Source organism: Dipteris shenzhenensis, chromosome 13 (genome assembly GCF_047967505.1).
Source record: "Dipteris shenzhenensis isolate YYH24624 ecotype China chromosome 13, Dip_SZ_1.0, whole genome shotgun sequence".
NCBI lineage: Eukaryota > Viridiplantae > Streptophyta > Polypodiopsida > Gleicheniales > Dipteridaceae > Dipteris > Dipteris shenzhenensis.
In genome coordinates, this window is record NC_141608.1 from 52,654,541 (window position 1) to 52,675,759 (window position 21,219).

At 42.9% G+C, this 21,219-nt stretch overlaps 1 protein-coding gene across 6 annotated transcripts in view; it reads left to right on the forward strand.

Moving 5' to 3' along the window:
• LOC147895567 (D-alanine-D-alanine ligase family) overlaps nucleotides 1-21,219 on the forward strand; it is a 154,664-nt gene that overhangs the window by 18,805 nt on the left and 114,640 nt on the right. For 3 of the 6 annotated variants that reach the window (XM_087383547.1, XM_087383551.1, XM_087383549.1), the window contains exon 5: nucleotides 18,500-18,574. In XM_087383547.1, coding sequence (XP_087239673.1) covers nucleotides 18,500-18,574 — 75 coding nt within the window. The remainder of the gene's footprint in view (nucleotides 1-18,499; nucleotides 18,575-21,219) is intronic. The other 3 variants (XM_087383548.1, XM_087383550.1, XM_087383552.1) reach the window with 1 other exon arrangement.

Consider the following 21,219-nt stretch of genomic DNA (forward strand, 5'->3'; position numbering starts at 1 on the left):
GCTTGAGAGCCTTGTGGGACTTGCTTTTTGTGCTTTTCTCCCTAATCTTGGGTCCTACACATTGCACAAACAAATTCCAACACTTTAACCCATTAGAGGTTAGCGAAATGCATGCATTCCTAGTTCTTGGACTATTTCTAGTCCCTTGTGGCATCCCCACAGTTCTCTTTTTATCAATGCAAGGCAAAAGTAAAAACAATAAAACTTATTCTTGGTTAACCAACTTCACCATTCTTTGACGGAAGTCAATTCTAATAAAGATTACTCTTTATTTTCTTAGGAGAAGTCCCAAATGGTGACATTGATAGTCGTAGGTTCCGTCTGCTCACTAGTCCTCTCACTCTTTTGCTGAGGACATTGCCACCAGTAGTGACCTTTTGGCCACAACGGTTACACGTACATGAAACCTTTAGGGCTTGTCTTTCCTTGTCTGCCATCTTCTTCCTTCCCTTAGCTCAGCTGTTCGAGCCTCCGAGCAATTGTGTTGGGAAGGATTTTGAAATCTCTCTTTCTATTGGGAAGACAAGTGGGACAACAATGTTATGGCCATGTCCTCATATGATACTTACTTCCTAGCATGGAGAATCTCTTGTTGAAGCTCCTGTAAGTTATTGATGTGCTCCCTCTGTGACATCTAGGACGTTGAGTTAGAGGAACACTTTGCTTTCAGATGCCGTGTGTACTATGAGAAGTGAGGCCGTCACCATTGTCTATTTAGAGATAGATTCAGAGCCCCATCAGCCTCGTGGTCCATCTGAATCAGAGAGAGAGAGTGATTCATGAAGCCTTATGGCATAGAGATTAGCTGCTCTGGATGCAGAGATGAGATCATGAGGCCCAGTTAGAGTCTAGCTAGAGGGTGATTATTGGAAATTCTTTGGAGATGACACAATCGAGGTCGAGAGAGGGTGACACGACAGACCTGCTAGTGCATTGACCCATACATGAGGCTTGGGGATATTCCCTCTCTATGTTAACCGGCTTGGGGATACAACCGAGTTGCCGACTGGATTGACAATGGCACTTGTTTGATTGCGAGCTACTACGAGAGGACTAGAGGAGACTACTCAGGTCGATCAGTAGCAATGCTTCATCACAGGTGTTATTTCTCAGTGATGCCGGCCTGTTAGAAGGTCACTGCCCCACCTGTGAGCCCCCGATTTGAGAGGACAAGGGGGTTGAAGACCATAGGGGGTAGGGGAAGGAAAAAGGCAGCACACCTATCTGGCAGGGAACCCATGCAGCAGTATGTTGATGGCACGGCATCCAATGTGCCTCTTGGACCAGCATACGGGCGGCGTTGGGGACTGCAACAGCAGCCCATGAGCAGGGCTCATGGGCCCTTATATAGGCCTGGCCCAAGCCGGCCAGATCGGCCAGCAAAGGCCGACCCAGCCTGGTCGGTTGGTGGGCTGGCAGGTCGGTGCATAGGGCAGGGAGTTGACTCCCTGGTCGGCCAGTTTGAGGGGGCCTAGCCCCTCCTATAAAAAGCCCCCATTCCCCCCTCATTCCTTATCACTTGCACAGACAGCCTTGCACACATGCAAGTGCGCAGCGGGAGAGGAAGAGTCTCAGCCATTGACAGCATCTCGGGCTGTTTGTATACGCTCATCCTTGAGCTTTTTGTTTGCCCACTTTTGTGGAGGAATATATCTGAGTTTCTGTCCTACCTCTCTTTCAGTTTTTCGGAGTGTTGTATGAGCTAGTTAGGGAGTGAGGTGTGGTGATTCTATCCTCTATTTCCAACACGGCCTTCGACTAAAGCCACACTGAGACCCTCCTGTCCATTCTCAGTTGGCCAGTGAACATGGTCCTTAGACAACAAAGAGAGGACCATCACAGTGACATCACATTGTATATCTGTTTTTTATGGGTTTTAGATATTGGTATTAGTCTTGGGCGTGGATGCTCGCTTAGCTGCCCCACCCATTCAGGTTTTCTCATCGCATCTAGTTTTTCAGTCTCATAGACCCTTTTGTCTTTTGAAGAATTATAGTAAACTCTCTCTCTCTCTCTCATATGGTTAGTTTCTGCCACAACTTCTTTGTAGTCTTCTTTACCCTCGAAATGATAATTGATTAGGGCAAGGCAAGATATGAAATAATAAATTGCTGCTTTGTGGATTTTAGGAAATTATTTGATATTGTGCTCGAGTCTCCAAGGTCGGCACAGATACTTACCAACCACGTAGCACCAAAAATATGTGCACTCAAACCACAAACCACAAACCACAAAACACTAAAGATATGGTGTTATTCTTGTCATACCACAAGTACATTCCTTTAAGCATATACCAAAGATGCAAAGCTGCATATTGTAGTCATGATCATATCCATGCTTCAAAAACAAGCAAACATATCATAGTCAAAGTGTTTCCGACAACATGCAATCTAACCACTACATTTTTCAATTGAAAATAGCATAAAACCATAACATTAGAGATGTACCCTAGGGTATGGAGTCCCCACACACCTTAAGGACTACTACATATCACCTAACCCTTGAACGAATGATTGGTGTGCATAGGGGTATTCAAATATATATTTGAACTAAAAACCTTCAATTTGCTAATGATATCTCCCCCTGGCATCATTGGCCTCCAAACCAATGTAATCCCCGCCTCTCTTACTATCATCTACATACTTGAGGCTTGCTCTCCTCCTTCTCATCATGATGTTGGTCTTCCCCCTCAATATCATGGAGAAGCTCTTCATGTGTCCCACTAAATCTCTCGACTCCAACATCTTGGCTAGTTGAAGTCCTCTTGTCTCCACTCTTATTAGAAAATGTAGTATTTCCTCTTCCTCTTCCTATTCCTTTAGAGGAAGAGTCTCTTTTGGTGCATTGCATCATGTATATACTCATGTTTGGCATGGTAATCCTCTCTCTCTCTCTCTTTTATAATGTTGGGAGGACCAACTTTTTTTATTAAATTATTTTGATCATTTGGCTGGATAGAGTTTTATAAATACATCATTTGTCCTTTTTCTAGTTCATCAGTCTGAGCTATAGTTTGAGAGTTATGACCAGCATTCCGTCTCCATGAATCCTTTTGCTAGTGAAAGGGTCCTAGAAAGATGCCAAAATTTATTTTTGAGTACACAGTCAGATACAACACAAAAAGTACATCACATTTTATTTTTACATCTCATCAATCCAAGCTATAGTTAGAGAGTTATGAGCAAATATGTTAACCATCATCATGATAACTTTCCATGGTTTTTGAAAGGTCACCTCCATTTGTAGGAAATGTGTACTCTCAAATGGATGCCTTGGAGATATGATAAATGGAGTATGTAGGGGTATTCAAGGATATTCATTTGAACTAAAAACCCTTAATGCAAGAGAGATGATGAGGTGAAGGTCAAAAGGGAGGGTGAAGTGGATGCTCCAAAAGAGAAGCGACGCAAGTTGCAATGGAGAAGGGCTAGTAATACATATAGAGTTGATCTTAAATTAAGGTCTTTAAAATATCCATAGGACCCTTTTTGGTCAAAGGGTCTCTTGGACTTTTTCTTTGTTGTATTGAGCCTCAAGAAATTAAATCAAGTTTGGTTTGAAAAAAGACCATAGGACCATTTGGTCAGCAAAGTTCCTTTGTCGTTTTTTTGTTGCATTATGCCTCAAATTTAAAAAAGGAATTGCTCATAGGACCCTTTCACCGGCTAAAGGTTCACTTGGACCATTTAAGAACTAAATTTATTGACTTATTTTTTATTTGAATGCAACAAAAAAATGCTTATAGGACCCTTTCATCCAATCTCATGGGCTTTTTAAAGACCGAAATTTATTTATTTATTTTCAATTTGAATCCATCCAAAAAAAGCTCAAATGACCCTCCTATGAGCTTATTTTTTACTAAAGAGCCTAAAAAACGTGTGAAATTTTGGTTTATTTACTCTTTGGGCAACAAATTGTTTTGAAAGGATGCGAGGAGATATTTTTTCTTAGCCAAAATGTAGTCAAAAGTAGCATTTTGCATCCTTATAGGACCATTTCGCCAATGAAAGGGTCCATGGATATGTGACGAGCCTCAAACCATAGCTCGGATTTGGTGAGATATAAAAATAAAAAGTGATGTAATTTTTGTGATCCATCTAACAATGTAATCAAATATAATATTTCTTTGAGACCCACCAGCGAAAGGGTCCATGGAGACGTGATGGCGGTGAAAAAATGGTCATAACTTTGAAACCATAGCTTGGAATGATGAGATGTAAAAAGGAAAAGTGATTTAATTTTTTTCCCCTATCTAACCGTGCAATCAAAATTAAGTTTTTGCATCCTTCTAGGACCCTTTCACTGGCGAAAGGGTCCATAGAGATGTGATCAACGTAAAAAACGGGTCATAACTCTCAAACCATAACTCAGATTGCTGAGCTGTAAAAAGAAAAAGGGATGTAATTTTTGTGCTATATCTAACCATGCAATTAAACATAATAATTTTCATCCTTCTAAGACGCTTTCGCCAGAGAAAGGGTCCACGGAGATGTGGTGATGGTGAAAAAATGGTCATAACTTTCAAACCGTAGCTCGAATTGAGGAGCTGTAAAAAGAAAAAAAGATGTAATTTTTGTGCTCTATCTAACCATGCAGTCAAAAGTAAGTTTTTGAACAAAGAAAAATTATGTAATTTTTTTGTTCTATCTAGCCATTAGATCAAAATTAAGTCTTTTCATCCTTCTAGTATCCTTTCGCCAATGAAAGGGTCTGTGGAGATGTGATGAGAATTAAAAATGGTCATAACTCTCAAACCGTAGCTCGAATTGATGAGATGTAAATAGATATATTTATAAAAATCTATCCAACAAAATGGTGAAAATAATCTTATAGGAAAAAAATTACCTCCCAACACAAAAAAAGAGCTAGAGAGGGTTACATTCCAAATATGAGTATATGCATGGTGCGCTAAGTATATACATAATGAAAAAGATAGATAGTATACACATGGTGCATTGCGTCTTTTTGTTAGTGTGAAAGGGATCATGGTGGCATCCATTTGAGAGCACACATTTCCTCCAACCATTGGATTCCAAGTGACTCATGTGCATTACAATTATTTCCCTTGATGCTATGCTACCAAGGACTTTATGGTGAAACATATCCTACCATTAGTACATTCTAGTAGGCTCATAAAGTGCCCTTGCCACTACAAGCTTGGGTTTCAAGGGTTAATAAACCCCTTTGCTAGCAAAACAGGTGCTAAGGATTGCATGTCTCCAAGGACTCTTTCTGAAACCATGGAAAATTAACGCGATGTTGTTATCCCTTGTGACCTAAGAGTGTGAATCTAAAGTCCTCTGTGTGTGTGTGTGTCTCTCTCTCTCTCTCTCTCCCTCTCTTGTATGTGTTCCTTTTATCATAAGTTATAGGTACTATACAAAAGTTTAATGCATGTGTAAAATAGTATCCTTTCACCCAAACATGTAGGCAGTATGCAAAACTATTGTGTGTGCGTGTGTGTGTGCGTGCGCATGCGTATGTGTGTGACACACTTTGTTTTTTTTTTTTTTTGGTGAGAAGAAATCTTTTATTGCTGTAAAATAATTACATTCATAGTTACTTCAAAAATGAAGTAACTACTACTCAACTAAAGATCTCAGTATGAGCTGTATACACATCCTGATCAATCAAACGAGTCTGAACACAATCGTAGAATGATTGCTGCAGAGATCGTTTGAAAAAAAGAAAAGATGAAAATAGTGGATCACCAAAGACTCTATGATTTCTGTCCATTCATAAAGTCCATAGTGTCCAGTAGCGCACCCATACAAAAAATAAATCAAAATCCTGTCTCGCTGGATGAAAACCAAACAACCAGAAAAATCTGCCAAAAGTAACAGTAGGAAATCTCGCTCAAAGCCTCTGTCGGATGAGAGCGATGAAATCACAAGTATGTGAATAGAACCAAAAAATGTGAAGCACAGATTCAGTAGAGTGCTGGCATCTGTGACAAACAGCCGGAGCAATATGTCTGTGTGCGAGTAACTGGCCAGATGGAAAAATGACAAGGAGAACTCGCCAAAGGAAAAGCTGTTGTCGAAGAGGGACTTTGTAATGCCAAAGGAGATGCAGCCTTTTTCGCCACCACTTCATTGGGCGATCCATATGCCAAACAGTATTTGCTCTGTGAGAAATCCAAGGCGGAGGTAATAACACTTTATACAGAGATGACATTGTGATATGTGAGAGCTTCAAGGGATGGGCGGATGAGGAAGAAGAGCGTAAAATCCAATCGTCAAGCCTATTCTGAAGTTCCAAACGAGGTACCGGCAAGTACGGTTGAAGCATTGCTGAAATCCTATGCCATAAAGGACGATAATCAGCTCCCAAGCCGTATTTGCTAGCAGCCATAAAAAAGGATAAAATTGTGCCATCATCCTGAAGTACATCCGCCACAGATGAAATGCCTTTGAAGGAGAGAAAATAAGAACGTCTGGGTTCTTGTATGGCCAAAGGAGGGTGGAATACTTTAGACCAAAAAATATTCTCAGCCCTCAAAGAGTTTCCCGACAGAATCTCTACCATGCCATTCCAAGTGGGATAAGATATGTTTCCAATCAAGAAGCAGGCGAGAGACAAAAGGGCAGCCTCTGATCTTGCCTTGGATAGAGCTAAATAAGAAATCCCACTGAGTAGGCTGCCAATGCCCAAAGGTAAAGGTATGAATATGTAATAAGAGAGAGCGGATCATGAAAGCCCAAGGCTGATCTCCTTGCATAAACTGTATCATCATTTTCCCTCTGTGAGCAAATAAATGCATTTGAATATTGAGAATGTTCAGACCCCCGTGCATCTTTGGAGAGCAGAGACGATGCATAGAGAGTAATTTGAGACTTTTTTTGCCATTTTTTGAACACCAGAAAATTTCCATGATAGCTGACATAAAGGAAACCAGATCTGCCTTAGTGAACATAGTGAGAGGCAGATAAAATTGTATGTATGCTATCAAAATGGATTGTGTAATCTGCAAACGAACATGTAATGGCCAAGTTGCAAGCTTCCAATATTCAAGTTTTGCCCTTAACTTTGTTAGCACCCAATCAGTTTGTTGGGAATGGGTGAGTCCCCAACCTAGAAGATAACCGAGATGTCGAATAAATTAAGAAGTGGGGACAATTTCCCCAGGCCACAGAAGGCTGTGCCATTCCTGTGAATGCAACGGCAACAATTTTGATTTCTGAAAATTTACCCGAAGACCAGCAGCCAATCCATATGTAGAAAGAGCCTGCATAATCATGGACAGATCAGGCCGAGTGTTTTTAGGGGTAAAGAATGAATCATTAGCATAGGCCTGAGCGATCATGCTATGACTGCCAAGAATCTCCAAACTGTGCAACTGGTCAATGTCCAAAAGGTGGTCCAGATATTGAAGCATTGGATGATTGACTATGGCAAAAAGTAAAGCACTTAGGGGACATCCTTGCCTAACAGAACAACCAAGAGTCCAGGATGTAGAAATATCCCCTGAAAGTATGCAAGCAGCTTTACTATCTTGATATAGCCAAGTGATGAGTTGCTGCATTTTTGTGCCAAATCCCAATGCCTGCATAGTCGATGAAATAAAATCCCACTGAACAGTATCAAAGGCTTTGGCAATATCAACTTGCAATAACAAAACATTCTGCTGCGTGTATTTGGCATATTCAATTCCAACATAGGCATTAGCAATGTTATCTGTGATATGCCTACGCGGGACAAAGCCATATTGGGCAAGATGCAACCCATCATGTAAAAACCCCTTTAGCCGATCAACAATCATTTTGGTAGTGACTTCGTAAATGATTGGCATAAGAGTGATAGGTCTCCAGTCTGCCAAAGACTCATAAATTTGCTTTTTTGGAAGGAGTTTAACAAGACCTCTCTTCCATGTGTCTGGCATTTTCTAATTTTGCCATGCAGCATTTACCATACGTAGCAATCTATGCTTCAAAATAGGCCAATATTCTAGAAAAAACTCGACTGTTAGACCATCCCATCTTGGAGATTTCCATCTGCCATAGGATTTGATTGCATCTGACAGTTCCCTCTCAGTAAAAGGTTCCTCCAATTCCAAAGCTTGAGTAGTGGAAATAATAGGAGAAACATGTTGCAACAGTAAATTTTGTGCAAGCAAAACCTGCTGTGAGGGAGGAACTGCAGAACCAAATTGCTGAGAGAAATGATGCACACAAACAGAAGCAAGCTGTGACCGTGAGGTGGTCCATGATTTATCAGGCATAAGCGCCCTGCAAATTTTTGTTTTGAGTCGCTTCTGATGCAAACTTTTGAAAAATTCTTTGGAAGAGCAACCTTTATCTGTAAAAGCTCTTTGTCTCCCATTTGGCCAGTTTCCTGTGATCATTTAGTTTAAGACAATGTCTGGCCTGGCATAGTGTTGTTTGCTCATGCATGGACAACGAACGATGATGGCTGAGTTCAGTGAGGTCTGAATGCACAAAGGCATAGTCAATCCTCATTTTGCGTGTAAAATCCCCATTTTGTTGTGGAGCTACACTATACCATCGATCCAGACGTGCCTGATAAGAAGAAAGGGCATTATGTTGAAATGTGTATCCAGGTGACAAAGGCTGCAATTTCTTCCAAAGGTCAACCAAATCCAGATGCAATAGTAGATGAGACCATGCATGCCTTTCAGGAGTTAACATATGGTCATGTCTGGAGGTGTTGTCACCCTGTTGTGGAGCAGTATTGAAATCCCCACATATGAAGGCATGATATCTCCATGGATATTGTTGCATGGCATCCCAAATTGCAGTTCTTTCTCTAGAGGACTGAGGTGCATAAACAAAAGCAAATTCAAACACTTCTCGTCGAATAATGCATTGAAGAACAAGCCATCTGCCTTTGTTGTCATTTAAAACAATAACTGGTTGAAGCTCATGTTTGATCAGAACCCCTGAGAAAGAGTGCTCCCCAGCATAGAAAATATCATAATTACAGTTCTTTTCTGCATAGATGTGTTGGTTGTGTTCTTGTAATGCCATTATGTCAGGCTGAAATCTATTGATGTACAGCCACACAGATTTCCATTTCCTACTGTCACACATCCCCTGGACATTGAGTGTAAAACATTTGATATGAGCAGTCATATTTACAGATATTTATAGTAATATAACAACTATGTACAGCAGTAAAATTTATGAGGTCAGCCCTGCATTTCTATCTAAGGGTCAAGGCCTCTCCCTGAGAAGAAGTAGCCACCTGAGGAGTAGACAACAAAGCAGCAACCTCTTCTTTAGGGAAGAGTGTTTTGCTAGCTGTTACTGCAGCCCATGTGATCCCAATTCCTGTATTGACCTCTGGGGTATTTCCACTAGAAGACGCACCATTCCAAGTGCGGGGGGGTGGAAGTCTTCGAGCAGAAATAACTTTTCTTGGACTTTGCCATCCATCAGTCGGAGGTTGCTGTCCTTTGGTCAAGGGTTGAAAAGCAGGAGGTGAATGTGAAAAAACATTCCCATTTGAAACCACTGGAGCTTTGCCTTTATCCTGATTTCTAGAAAGCTGTCTATTACCTTTGTTTTTATTTGCAACTAAAGTAGGAGCATCCTTAGTAGGCATTCGAACCGGCAAAGTGGTGTGAGGCATTTTATGCTGATTCATTGGACACTGTGAAGTGTCCAAATTTTTTGCACTCAAAACAAGCCCTTGCAAATAATCCCCATTTGAGTTTATAAAAAGCACTTCCCATGTCCACATTATTCACCGTGATTGAGTAAGAGTCTGGTGTGGGATTATCAGTATCCCAGAGAATGCAAAATCTATTCGAATTGCCATTTGGCAGTGGTGGGTAGACCACTTTACCTAAAGATGCTGCAATTTTAGGCAAGAGTGAGGCCATGCATTGTGGGAAGTCTACAACTTCAACCCAAACCGGGCATCTGTGTGGGATTAAAGCGTGAAAATCCCTTGTGGGAGACCATGGCAATACATGCACCATTTGCTGCCCAAAAAAGAGAGGTGAATGTTCCAAAAGCATTTGTCTGTGTAGCTCATCCACCATGATAACTTCAAAAAAACCCCTGGCTGCATAGTGTACTTTACGAACAAACAATCCAGCCAGTGTGCGTGTCAACCAGTTGCCTATCTCTGCGGCAGGTGGCATCCAGCCTGGAAAAAATAATATGATTGCAATTTTAGCATATTCTCTGACTGGATCCACAATTTCATCTTTGGTCCGCCCAGCAGGCATGTATGGTAGCCCTTGGTGGGGAGTCGACCTTTCAGATACAGAGTGGGCTCGAGTTGAGCGCTTGCAGATACTGATGTTTGCTCGGATGATCCGTAGCAAACCATCGGTACCACACCAGATCATTCTAGCAGAGTTCGGTGCCTCACCCCTACAACTTGATGCGGCTTTTCAGGCTATCACCTACCTCCACAGAGTCAGGGATTTTGGCTCCTCCGCTGACGGTCGCCTCCGCCTACCTTGGTTAGCCCTATCCTCTTCTATGGCCTTATCCGTTGATGGGGACCAGCGATGTTGGTATAGTCGTCTTTCCAGTTGGTTCACCCGACTGGGCCTCGACTTAGACCGGTTGCCTCCTTTTTAGTACAGCCTCGACGCTCCACCATCTCCTCTCTCCCCCACTGAACAGGAGGTCAACCGGCTCATTCGGGCAGATTTGCTCCAGCTCCACACCTGGCGGACATGGTTTCTTCACTCCGAGCTTCCTGTGAAGCTCGACTTCTACCGCCAACACTGCCTCCAGATCTCACAGGAGGGCTTCATCACACCTCCGGGTTACACACAACTTCATCTACCACATGCTCTCCGGATCTCCCTCGGTCAGTTTAGGGTCTCGTCACACCGATTACGGATCGAGAGTGGACGCGCAGAGGGTATCCCACGAGAGGACCGCCTTTGCCTACTTTGCGACTTACAGGAGATCGAGTCGGAGGAGCATTTTGCTTTCAGATGTCCTATCTATTATGCCATTCGAGGCCGATACCACTGCCTCTTCCGCAACGGATTCCGCTCCCTCCCACACATGCTATAATTCCCGGATCAGTGGTGCCTTGCCGCTTTCTTACATGAGATGACCCGCCACCGAGATACTTCTCTCCGAGCACGGCGACACGAGCAGCACACATAGCGTGAGGACACCCAGCGGCCTATCACTGACTTTCTTCAGCCACAGGATATCTCTTCTCAGTCTAGCCGACGACGCGGACGTGAGCGAGAGCCAAAGTCACGACAGCTGCGTCAGCGGACAGACTCACGCATCCAAGTCCATGACATCTCGTCTCCACCCCACTGGGGTTACCGTTGCCCTCATCCACAGGGCCACCCGCCGCCCTCAACGACCGAGCTCGAGTAGGCCGCGTGACGTCAGAGGCCAATCATCTATCGCAGGGTTTTTTCCGACTTCCCATTTGACGGCCCCTCTATGATTGGTCTCTGATGATCACCACCTGCACATGTATACTGTATCTCCCCCCTCTGCCCCACTTTTTTGTGCCCCCCCCTTCTTCTTTGTATCATCTGGAGGTAGACACATATTTTTTTGTATCAGGACTAGACACATAGTCCTTCATAACCTCTTTTTTGTAGAAACGGTTGAAACGGTTGGTTGGCCCGTTTTGAGACCACCACCGTTATGCTCATTGTATCATTTATCTTTAGTCTCATAGACCTTCACGGTCTCCCGAAGACTTAATAAACTTTCTTTCTTTCTTTCTTTCTACCTCAACCATGAGGCCAACTGAAGGAACCGAGTCTTTCCACTCTTTTCTTGTGTCTGCAAATCCTTCATGCATGACATCATATACCAGTTGGGCCTCAAGAGTATCATGTACCGAGTCATGCTGACCCTTAACCTGCTTTTGCTTCTTGCAGTGAACTGAACGCTCCTTTTGAAACGTTTTTTCATGGGAATATTCAGCCATAGCTTTGTAAGAAATGTAACACACACGCGCACAGGCACACTTGAACACACACAAATTTGAATACGTGATTTGAGTTTAGGACTCATCTGTAGGCCATCTTCTGATGGTTCTAGTGATGCCCTATAGGCCATGGTATGTGCCTTGTAGGCATAATTGTAGGCACTTATAGTGTTAGTGCCTTTTAGGCCACATAGGACACTTAGTCCTATGTGACACCTAGGACACTTAGTCCTAGGTCTAGGTACAAGTACTTTGTACTTGTGTGTTTTTTGCCTATCTAAGACTTTGACGTGACAGCTGTTCTACTTCGACTCTTTCGTACCTGCACTCTGTCTCTTTCTCTCCGATTCTACAGTGGTATCAGAGTAGGTTTTGCTCTTGTCTTCCAGCTCTTCTCAACCCCCGAGTTCTCCATTGCTCATTGGGAGTTTGCTGCCCTGCTGGTCGACACATCTCCAGCTGCTGCAGCTTTTTCGAGTACCTGCGTCGTACAGCCCGTACGTGAGCAGACGTACAAGTCCTGCACATGTACATCGCCGTACCTGCGCGTCGCCGTACACGTACATCGCCTTGCACTACATCCGTACCTACATTCAATACTGCACCGTACTGTACTTCATTGTGCCGTGTTTCGTATTAGCGCCATCGTACTTGCGCCACCGTACAGATCAGTACAGCACCGTCGTACTGTTTGTACTGATCTACGCAGATCTTTCGTACCTGCACATGGGAGCCTCCGTACAACTGTAGTACTTTAGATCCACGTACAACGTACGGCCGTACAACTGTACAGTCATACTTGAGCTGACCGTACAGCCGTACACCGTACTTGAGCTGTCCGTACAGCTAGTACTTCTCTCGAGATCTCCGTACAGGTGTTGCACGTGTGAAGTCTCTTGCAGGACATTGGCAAAATTTGGGGCTTTCAATACCTTTCATCTCCTCTAGTTGCAACTTCTTGCAAGAACACTAGAGATTCGGGATTTGGTCTGCAATTTCTTTTTGATTGCAGTACATTGAGTCACATTTGCAGGACATTGAGTCATTTTACAGAACATTGAGTCACTTTTGCAGGACATTGAGTCAGATTGCAATAAATTGGGTCACATTTGCAAAATCTCAGCAAAATTTGGGGCATTTCTGCATTTGCCCTCTTTTTGGCCTATTTGCCCTCAATAAATTTGGGGCTTTTGCCAACCTTTGCTGTTTTTTGCAGTGAACATTGCCTGTCACAGTCACATTTGGGTCAGATTTGCATTTGCCCTTTGATTTGGGTCTGAAATTTGCAGATATTTGCTGTCATTTTTGGGACAGCCAGCTTTTTGCAGTGATAGCCTTGAGGCTTTTGGGTTTTCAGGTCTTTTTCAGGGTATCACCTTTGCTATGGCTGGGAACAATCAATATTTATTTGGAGTTCTTCGTGAAGATGATAAGTTGGATGGCACCAACTATCCGATGTGGTCTTATCTCATGAAACATATTCTTGTTGCAAAGCATTTGTGGAATATTGTTTCTGGGGCTGATCTGAGGCCAGCCAATGCTACAGTGGTTGTCTCTACTGCTGGTCCTTCTGCAGGGGGTACCCCTCTTGATGCCTCTTCCTCTAGCACTCTTGCTGCTGCTCTTCCAACTCAAGAACAGTCAAGATGGGATGCAAGAGATGCAAATGCACATTCATGCATTGCTTTATCATGCAAGAGAATCATTATTCCACACATCCGATCTTGCAGGACAGCAAAGGATGCTTGGGATAAATTGGCTTCTCTCTATTAGATTCGCAATGAAGCTCGTGTTGCATATTTGAGAAGGCAATTACAGGAAGTCAATATGAATGAAGGTTAGTCAATGGATGCATACTTGACAAAGGTCAAGGACCTCATGGAACAGCTTGCCAACATTGATGAGGTGGTGCCAAATTCATAGCTTGTCAGTACCACATTGAATGGACTGCCAGATACATATCAAGGGTTTGCTACAACCCTTCGATTAGTGGCCATGGGTCATCCAGACCACTATTTTTTTGATCAGCTAGTTACTTTGCTTTTGCAGGAAGAGCAAAGTAGAGCTAACAGACAAGTCATTATTCCTGATCATGCATTTGCTTGACAGCAGACAGGAAGAGGCAAGGCTTCCAAGCCTATGGGCAAGCCAAAATCTGTGCATAGCAGCTGCAATTCCTCCCATGCATCTAAAAATACAGCAGATAAGGCAAAGAAGAAAAGATGCAACTATTGTCGCAAGCCTGGACATGACATTTCAGAATGCAGGAAGCGCATTGCTTAGGAGAAAAAGAAAGCAGGATTGACAGTTAATGCCTCACATGCTATTGAATCCCATGAGCTAGCAGATGCTTCACATCCACATGCTCTTTAGGATGATTGGGCATGGGCTGTCCATTGCTCATTTGATCCCTCCAAAGCTGATGCACTCTTTACTGCTAATGATGCTCAGTCCTGGTATTTTGATAGTGGTGCTTCCAAGCATGTCATTTCCAAACATGTGTGTGAGGGTTGTCTTTTGGGTAAAATGCACGATTTCCTTTTCAAAAGAATTGTCCAAAACTCTCACAAAGGAAATTGCAGCTAGTACACAGTGATGTCTGTGGCCCAATGAGGACAAATGCCATTGGAGGATACAAGTATTTCATGACTCTCATTGATGATTTCACAAGGTATTGCTGGGTATATCCTTTAAAGGCCAAATCTGAAGTTTTCTTATGCTTTCAGAGATGGCTGAATATGGTTGAGAATGAACCAGGAAACAGGCTTGTCACCCTCAACACAGATAGGGGGGGGTGAGTATATGTCAAAGGAGTTTGATGCATTTCTATCCTCACGGGGCATTATTCACTCATGCACTACTCCTTACACTCCTCAGCAGAATCCTGTTTCTGAAAGGAAAAACAGGTCCACAATGGAGATGGCCAGATGCATGCTTAAGGCCAAGTCTTTGCCAAATAAATTTTGGTTTGATGCACTAATGTGTGCCAACTATGTGCTGAATAGATCACCTACACGGGCATTGAAGACTATTACACCTTATGAAGCATGGAAAGGCAGGAAGCCTTCACTTTCACACATGAAAGTTTTTGGGTCTCTTGCATATGTTCATGTACCATCTCAGCTGAGACATAAACTTGATGACAAGGCAATCAAATGGATATTCATTGGTTACAGCCAGGAGAGCAGAGGGTATAGGTTATATCAACGAAATACGGGGAAGATTATTGTCAGTAGAGATGTAATCTTTGCTGAACATTCACCTTCTCCTCTTGTGGACTGCAAAGCAAAGCCAAATGTTGACATGTTTGATTCCTTTGAATCTTGGTTACCTCTGCCATCATCAGAAGAGGATTTTGAGCAGCAACATGAGCCTCCTGCAGGCCCTCCACTAAGCAATAATCAGCCTCAACCTCATGCTGATTTGCAGGTTTCTCTTCCGGCACAAAATGATCCCACTACTCATGATGCAGTCATTGAAGAAAGAGCTGTCAATAGACAGCAAAGGCAAGTTCCCAGATGGCTTCTTGATACATTGAGGGACAGCAAACAAGATCAGCCTTTTGCTGCCTGGACAAGATCAGGGAATAGACAGCATGGTCACTTTCTTGAGTTTGCCCTCCTTGCTATAGCTTGCAATGAAGAGCCTTTGTGCCATAAAGATGCTTTTGACAGCAAAGAGTGGATGGATGCAATGAAAGCTAAGTTACAATCTATTGCCAAAAATGACACATGGGAATTAGTAGATCTCCCACCTGGCAAGCATGCCATTGGAACGCGGTGGGTCTACAAATTAAAAAGGAAATTTGATGGCAGCATAGATCGATACAAAGCCCGTCTTGTTGCAAAAGGGTATGCCCAACAACAAGGCATTGACTTTGAGTAGACATTTTCTCCCACATCCAGGATTACTACCATTCCATGTGTCATTGCCATTGCAGCCCATCATCATTGGCAAGTGCACCAACTTGACATCAAGACCACTTTTCTTCATGGGGATCTGCAGGAAGAAGTCTATGTTACACAACCTCCTGGCTTTGAGGTTGTTAATTCTGAAAATAAGGTATGCGAGCTTAGAAAAGCCCTTTATGGTTTGAAGCAGGCACCCAGGGCATGGTATGCCAAAATTCATGCACACTTACTATCCCTTGGTTTTCAGAATAGTCCCACAGAACCCACTCTTTATGTCCGTGGGAGTGGATCATATTTTTTAGTGCTGATTTTATATGTGGATGATATGCTCATCACGGGCCCAGATACTCAGTAAATTTTTGACATGTCAGACATGGGACGGCACCATTATTATTTGGGCATTCAGTTTGCTCATGTTGAGGGGGTATCATGATGTCTCAGTCCAAGTATATTGGACAGCTCCTTGATCGTTTTCAGTTTGAGGATTGCAAGCCAATCTCTACTCCTGTGGACCCTGGCTTCAAATTCTCAGCTCATGATGGGAGCCCACCATGTGATATCACTCTTTATCACCAGGCTATTGGATGCCTTATTTATTTTATGTCACACCAGACCTGACTTGCAGTATGCAGTATCTCAGCTTAGCAGATTCATGCACATGCCCAGTTCAGAGCGTTGACAGGCAGTGAAGAGAGTCTTTAGATATCTTAGAGGCACTCAAGATTTAGCCCTCTTCTATGGTGATTAGGGTTCACTTACCATGCATGCTTACACGGATAGTGACTGGGCAAGATGTTCCGACACCAGAGTGTCACATACTGGCAATTGTTTTTTGCTTGGCAATTCATGTATCTCTTGGCTCAGCAAGAAGCAACCAACAGTTGCCACGTCTAGCTGTGAGGCTGAGTTTAGGGCAGCTTTCACCGCTACAGTAGAGTGTGTTTGGCTTCGACAGTTACTTACAGATCTTGGTATTTGCCAGACATCCTCCACTATTGTCTACATTGACAGCCAGAGTGCTTTGGCCATTGCATGTAACCCAGTGTTTCATGTGCGTACTAAGCATATTGAAGTTCACTATCATTATGTTTGGGAGCGGTTGTCAGCAGGAGACATAGAGTTGTCCTATCTTCCCACAGAGGACAACATCGCAGATATGTTTACAAAGGCACTTCCTCGTCCCAAGTTCGAAGTCTTCCGACAGGCTTTACACTTGGTTCCCTTTGTTACATGATCTGACATTCCTTGTACATTCATAGGTGGCTATATCCTTTTGGATGAACAGGTGCCACTATGACCAGAAACTACCATGTATTTTGAGACGTTTCTAGAGTACTTCAGCCCATCCCATGGAGGGGGGTTTGTAGGCTATCTTCTGGTGGTTCTAGTGATGCCCTATAGGCCATGGTATGTGCCTTGTAGGCATAAGTGTAGGCACTTATAGTATTAGTGTCTTTTAGGCCACATAGGACACTTAGTCCTATGTGACAGCTAGGACACTTAGTCCTAGGTCTAGGTACAAGTATTTATACTTGTGTGTTTTTTGACTATCTAAGACTTTGACGTGACGGCTGTTCTACTTAGACTCTTTCGTACCTGCACTCTCTCTCTCTTCTCTCTGATTCTACATCATCTTGTTCCAGAGACATCCTATGATAATTACTATAGTAAAGGGTGACTCTTGGACTTGGGTAAGACTCCAAGTCTTCAAGACTCATATGACTCACATTGCACATGGTTGAGTACTTCCTTGAAAGGACATATATTTCACCCTTTTTCCAAGAAAGAGTAGTTTGGGTGGTTGTTTTTTGAAGCTATCGTGGCAATGCAAGCTCGAAGCTCAAGGATTTAGGCTCGGAAAAGGGAATCCCCCCTTGCAAGAGTACTGTGAAATTAAGAATTTTTTTTTTGAAAATTGTCTTTTGTTCTCAACGATTTTACTTTGTAATCCCACAAGCCAAAAAGTGGTCTAGATATGCAATCGTCCAAGGTATTGTTTATTGCTATGTCAATTTGGTCACTAAGTTTGCTACGTGTAGACTATTGTCCTTGTTTCATTTACAAGTACTTTGCATCTCTCTGATTAGGAGGGCTGGGGTGAACTTGACCTTTCTTTTCGTGCACTGCCTGAATTTAGCGTTTCACCAACGTTGAGTTTCCTTCATTCCATGGGAATTTCCTTTAATGTCTTAAAGAACTTACATCTTCTACGAATACCTTTGCTCTCTTGGCTTTGTTAAAGGTGTGTGTGCAAGAGCGTACACCCACAGAGAGTAGCCAAATGCACACATTTGTGTATGTATACAGAATGGCATTCTCACGTTTCCTTGTCTGGGAATAGATGTATGCTGGTAAGATTTACCAGAATATAGATATTCTTGGCTCCACCTTTCTCATGGGAAAACGTCCTCTTTCTTTTGGTTTACTGACGACTCTTGTTCATCCATGCAAAGCCAAACTGTACGCATATTTCTTACATTTGTGTTGGTATGTGTGTGTCTGTTTTGGCACCAATTGGTACAATTGCATTTACGAGTCTGACTAGGTGGACAGACTTAGCTAAAAAATAGAGGGTTTCAATGCAAAAGCATGTAAATTCAACCAAGACAACTCTGCTAGAGCCGAAGTATTATATATAAGAGCTCTTCTTTTTGTCTTTCCATGTCTAATATAATGGATGCTTCTTTCACGGATAGCAGGAACTTCTTGAGGAGGCTGGCATACCTTATATTGGGACGGGTGCAGCTGCAGCTCGGCGTGCATTTGATAAGGTAAACTGCGAACTGACAAATTTTCTCTCATGTAAAACCTAGCACAATAGGACAAAATATTATAATTTGATTCAGTCAAAAGGCTTATTTTTCATCTATCGAAACATCCATCTGTAGAGAATGGGACATACGTTATTCACAGCAAAGGCATTGTCCTCTAAGATCAATTCAGCACCCTCACATTTGCCCAACTTTGGACATTAGTAGTCTTTAAACGACTCTGACAGTGATGCAAAAGAGGATGCTCTCGAGCATGAGGATGATGAGGCCTAGGAGCCCAGGAACAGGATCAGGATGAGGGAGAGGCCTTTATTGCTATGCCACCTTCAGACCATTAGGGATGACTCTCTTTTTCCCATTTACCATGTACTTGACTCGAGAGTCTCTAGTCGTATTTTGTATTGAGGCCTTTAGGCCTGAGGCATGACCTCTGTTTTTGTGTTTTGCATTTTCTCTGTGATCGATAGTATTTTCACACTTCTATGGCTTTATGCACATTGCAAACATGTACATTTCAGTTTTCTTTGAATTTTGTGTTTTTAAAGGTCTCATGCTGCAATGGAAAGTTTGGAGCTGCTAAAAGTGGTTTTCTTTTTATATTTTGGTATATTTCCATATGATCAGATGACGTGCCCCATTCCAGCATCTGAATTTCCGAAATGTTTGCTGTTCCCTGGTAATTATGTAAAATCCCCATTTTTTGAAAAGCACATGCATAAATTGTGACCAGCATTAAAGGAGGGTCCCATTGGAGAAAAGCGATTGGATCGCCCAAGGAAGCTCAACTATTTAGAAAGCTGGCCTATTCTAGGCTTAAAGCAGACTCTAGCTTTTGGAAAGCACCTGCTTTCTGGCTACTTGCCAAGTTTATAAATTCAGAGCTTCTATGCTCCATTGTATGCATGTGAGTCTTGTCAGTCTTCTTGCACCCTTGTGAGCCAACCTTGTTTCAAGTTTTTCTATCAGAATAAAAAACCCCGGAGGAGGGGTGGGGGCAGCGCTTATTTCTGGCCCCTAGTGTGTCTGCGCTCTTCTCTCACTTGCTCGCCGCCGTAGGGCCAGCAGACTATAGTAGATTACACGTGTCGACAGTCACCAATGCTCTATCATAAATTTAATGCCATGACAACAGCTTCGCACATCGACGCCCCCCTCCTAGGGTTGATGCCTCTGTCAGCTCCCACTTCATGAGATCAGAAAGTTTTCTCTCTATGTATCGATGCTGTTTTGATCATGATTATGGGTTTTCTTTTGTATTCATCATGGGTGTTGATCCCTGCTTAGTGGCTCTACCCCTCAGCTCATGGTATCAGTTTCTTGTAGTTTGGTCTTCCGAAGACTTTTAGTAAACTTTCATTCTTCTTTCTTTCTTTCTTCTTCCTCATTTGGAAAGCTTTGAATTGCTGTCCTTCACCAATCCGCGTTCCCAGTCTATAGTATTCATTCGATCTTGAATTGCAAATTGGCTAAAGTTGCTGCGATTTCGCTGGAAAGCTTTGAAATTGACCGCTCCATGTATCTTGATTTACATAGTTTGCATTGTAAGTCATCTAAAAAGAGCTCATTCTGCATAATTTTTTGTGTCCCTCTCACCTTGAGTCTGAGGAGTGACATGTGTGAGGGCTACTTTGAGTTGTTACCAGGCTCTGATGATTGCTGCTAAGAGGAGGGACGAAGTAAGTCAAATGTGGGTTTATGTGAATATCCACCTTGTGCTTGGCAACCATTCTCCACTTTGTAGGGAGTGCACCTTTGAATCTACTACATCAAGAAATCCTTCCAAGGCTCTTGCCAAGGAGGCAGCTTGCCTAACAAGGCTCTACACTAGATGTCAGGGTCGATGATATTGAGGTCACCCTGGTGCAAGGGCAATGGTGTCATGTATGCTCCCTGTGCTGTGAGATCCGACTAGAGAAAGTTCCGTACCAAAGTACAAGAGCGTGAAAAGCACTAGCAATAGGTAGTGTACCAAGCAGAGGCTAACAAAACTTATTTCACTAGAAGGGCTCTAGAGGCTAGGTCCAAGGTGGTGATGGGTTACCTCCAGAGCAAAATGTTCAACTCAATATTGAACATATCCCAGGGGCATAATCTATAAATAGGCCTTAAGCTTTACCAAAGAAGCTGAAGTGCAAAGGCAATTGGAAGAAGACACTGATGGAATATTTGACGTGAGTGTTGGGTGTGGGGAGCAATGCAGTGCAAATGGAATGTTAGGGAGCAAACAACGGCTGAGAGAACACGAAGTACTTGCAAAATGGATAATGAGAAAGTAATAGTGGTGGCCAATATAGGCCCCAAAGTCAACCATAAGTGTTGACCAATAAAGTCAATATGAGGGTTGACCGATCCTAATTGGCCTACAAGGCCATACCAGGGCTGAGACAACAGTTGAGAGAACACGAAGTAATTTCAAAATGGATAATGAGAAAGTACAAGTGGTGGCCAATATAGGTCCCAAAGTCAGATCAATGAAGTCAACCTAAGGGTTGACTGATCCCAACTAGCCTACAAGGCCATACTAGGGCTAATTGCTAACCAATCCCCCTCCATGGAATGGCTGAAGTATCCTGGATACATCTCAGGTATACCTGGAAACGATATCATGGTTGCACATATTCGCCCATGATGGATATAGCAACCTA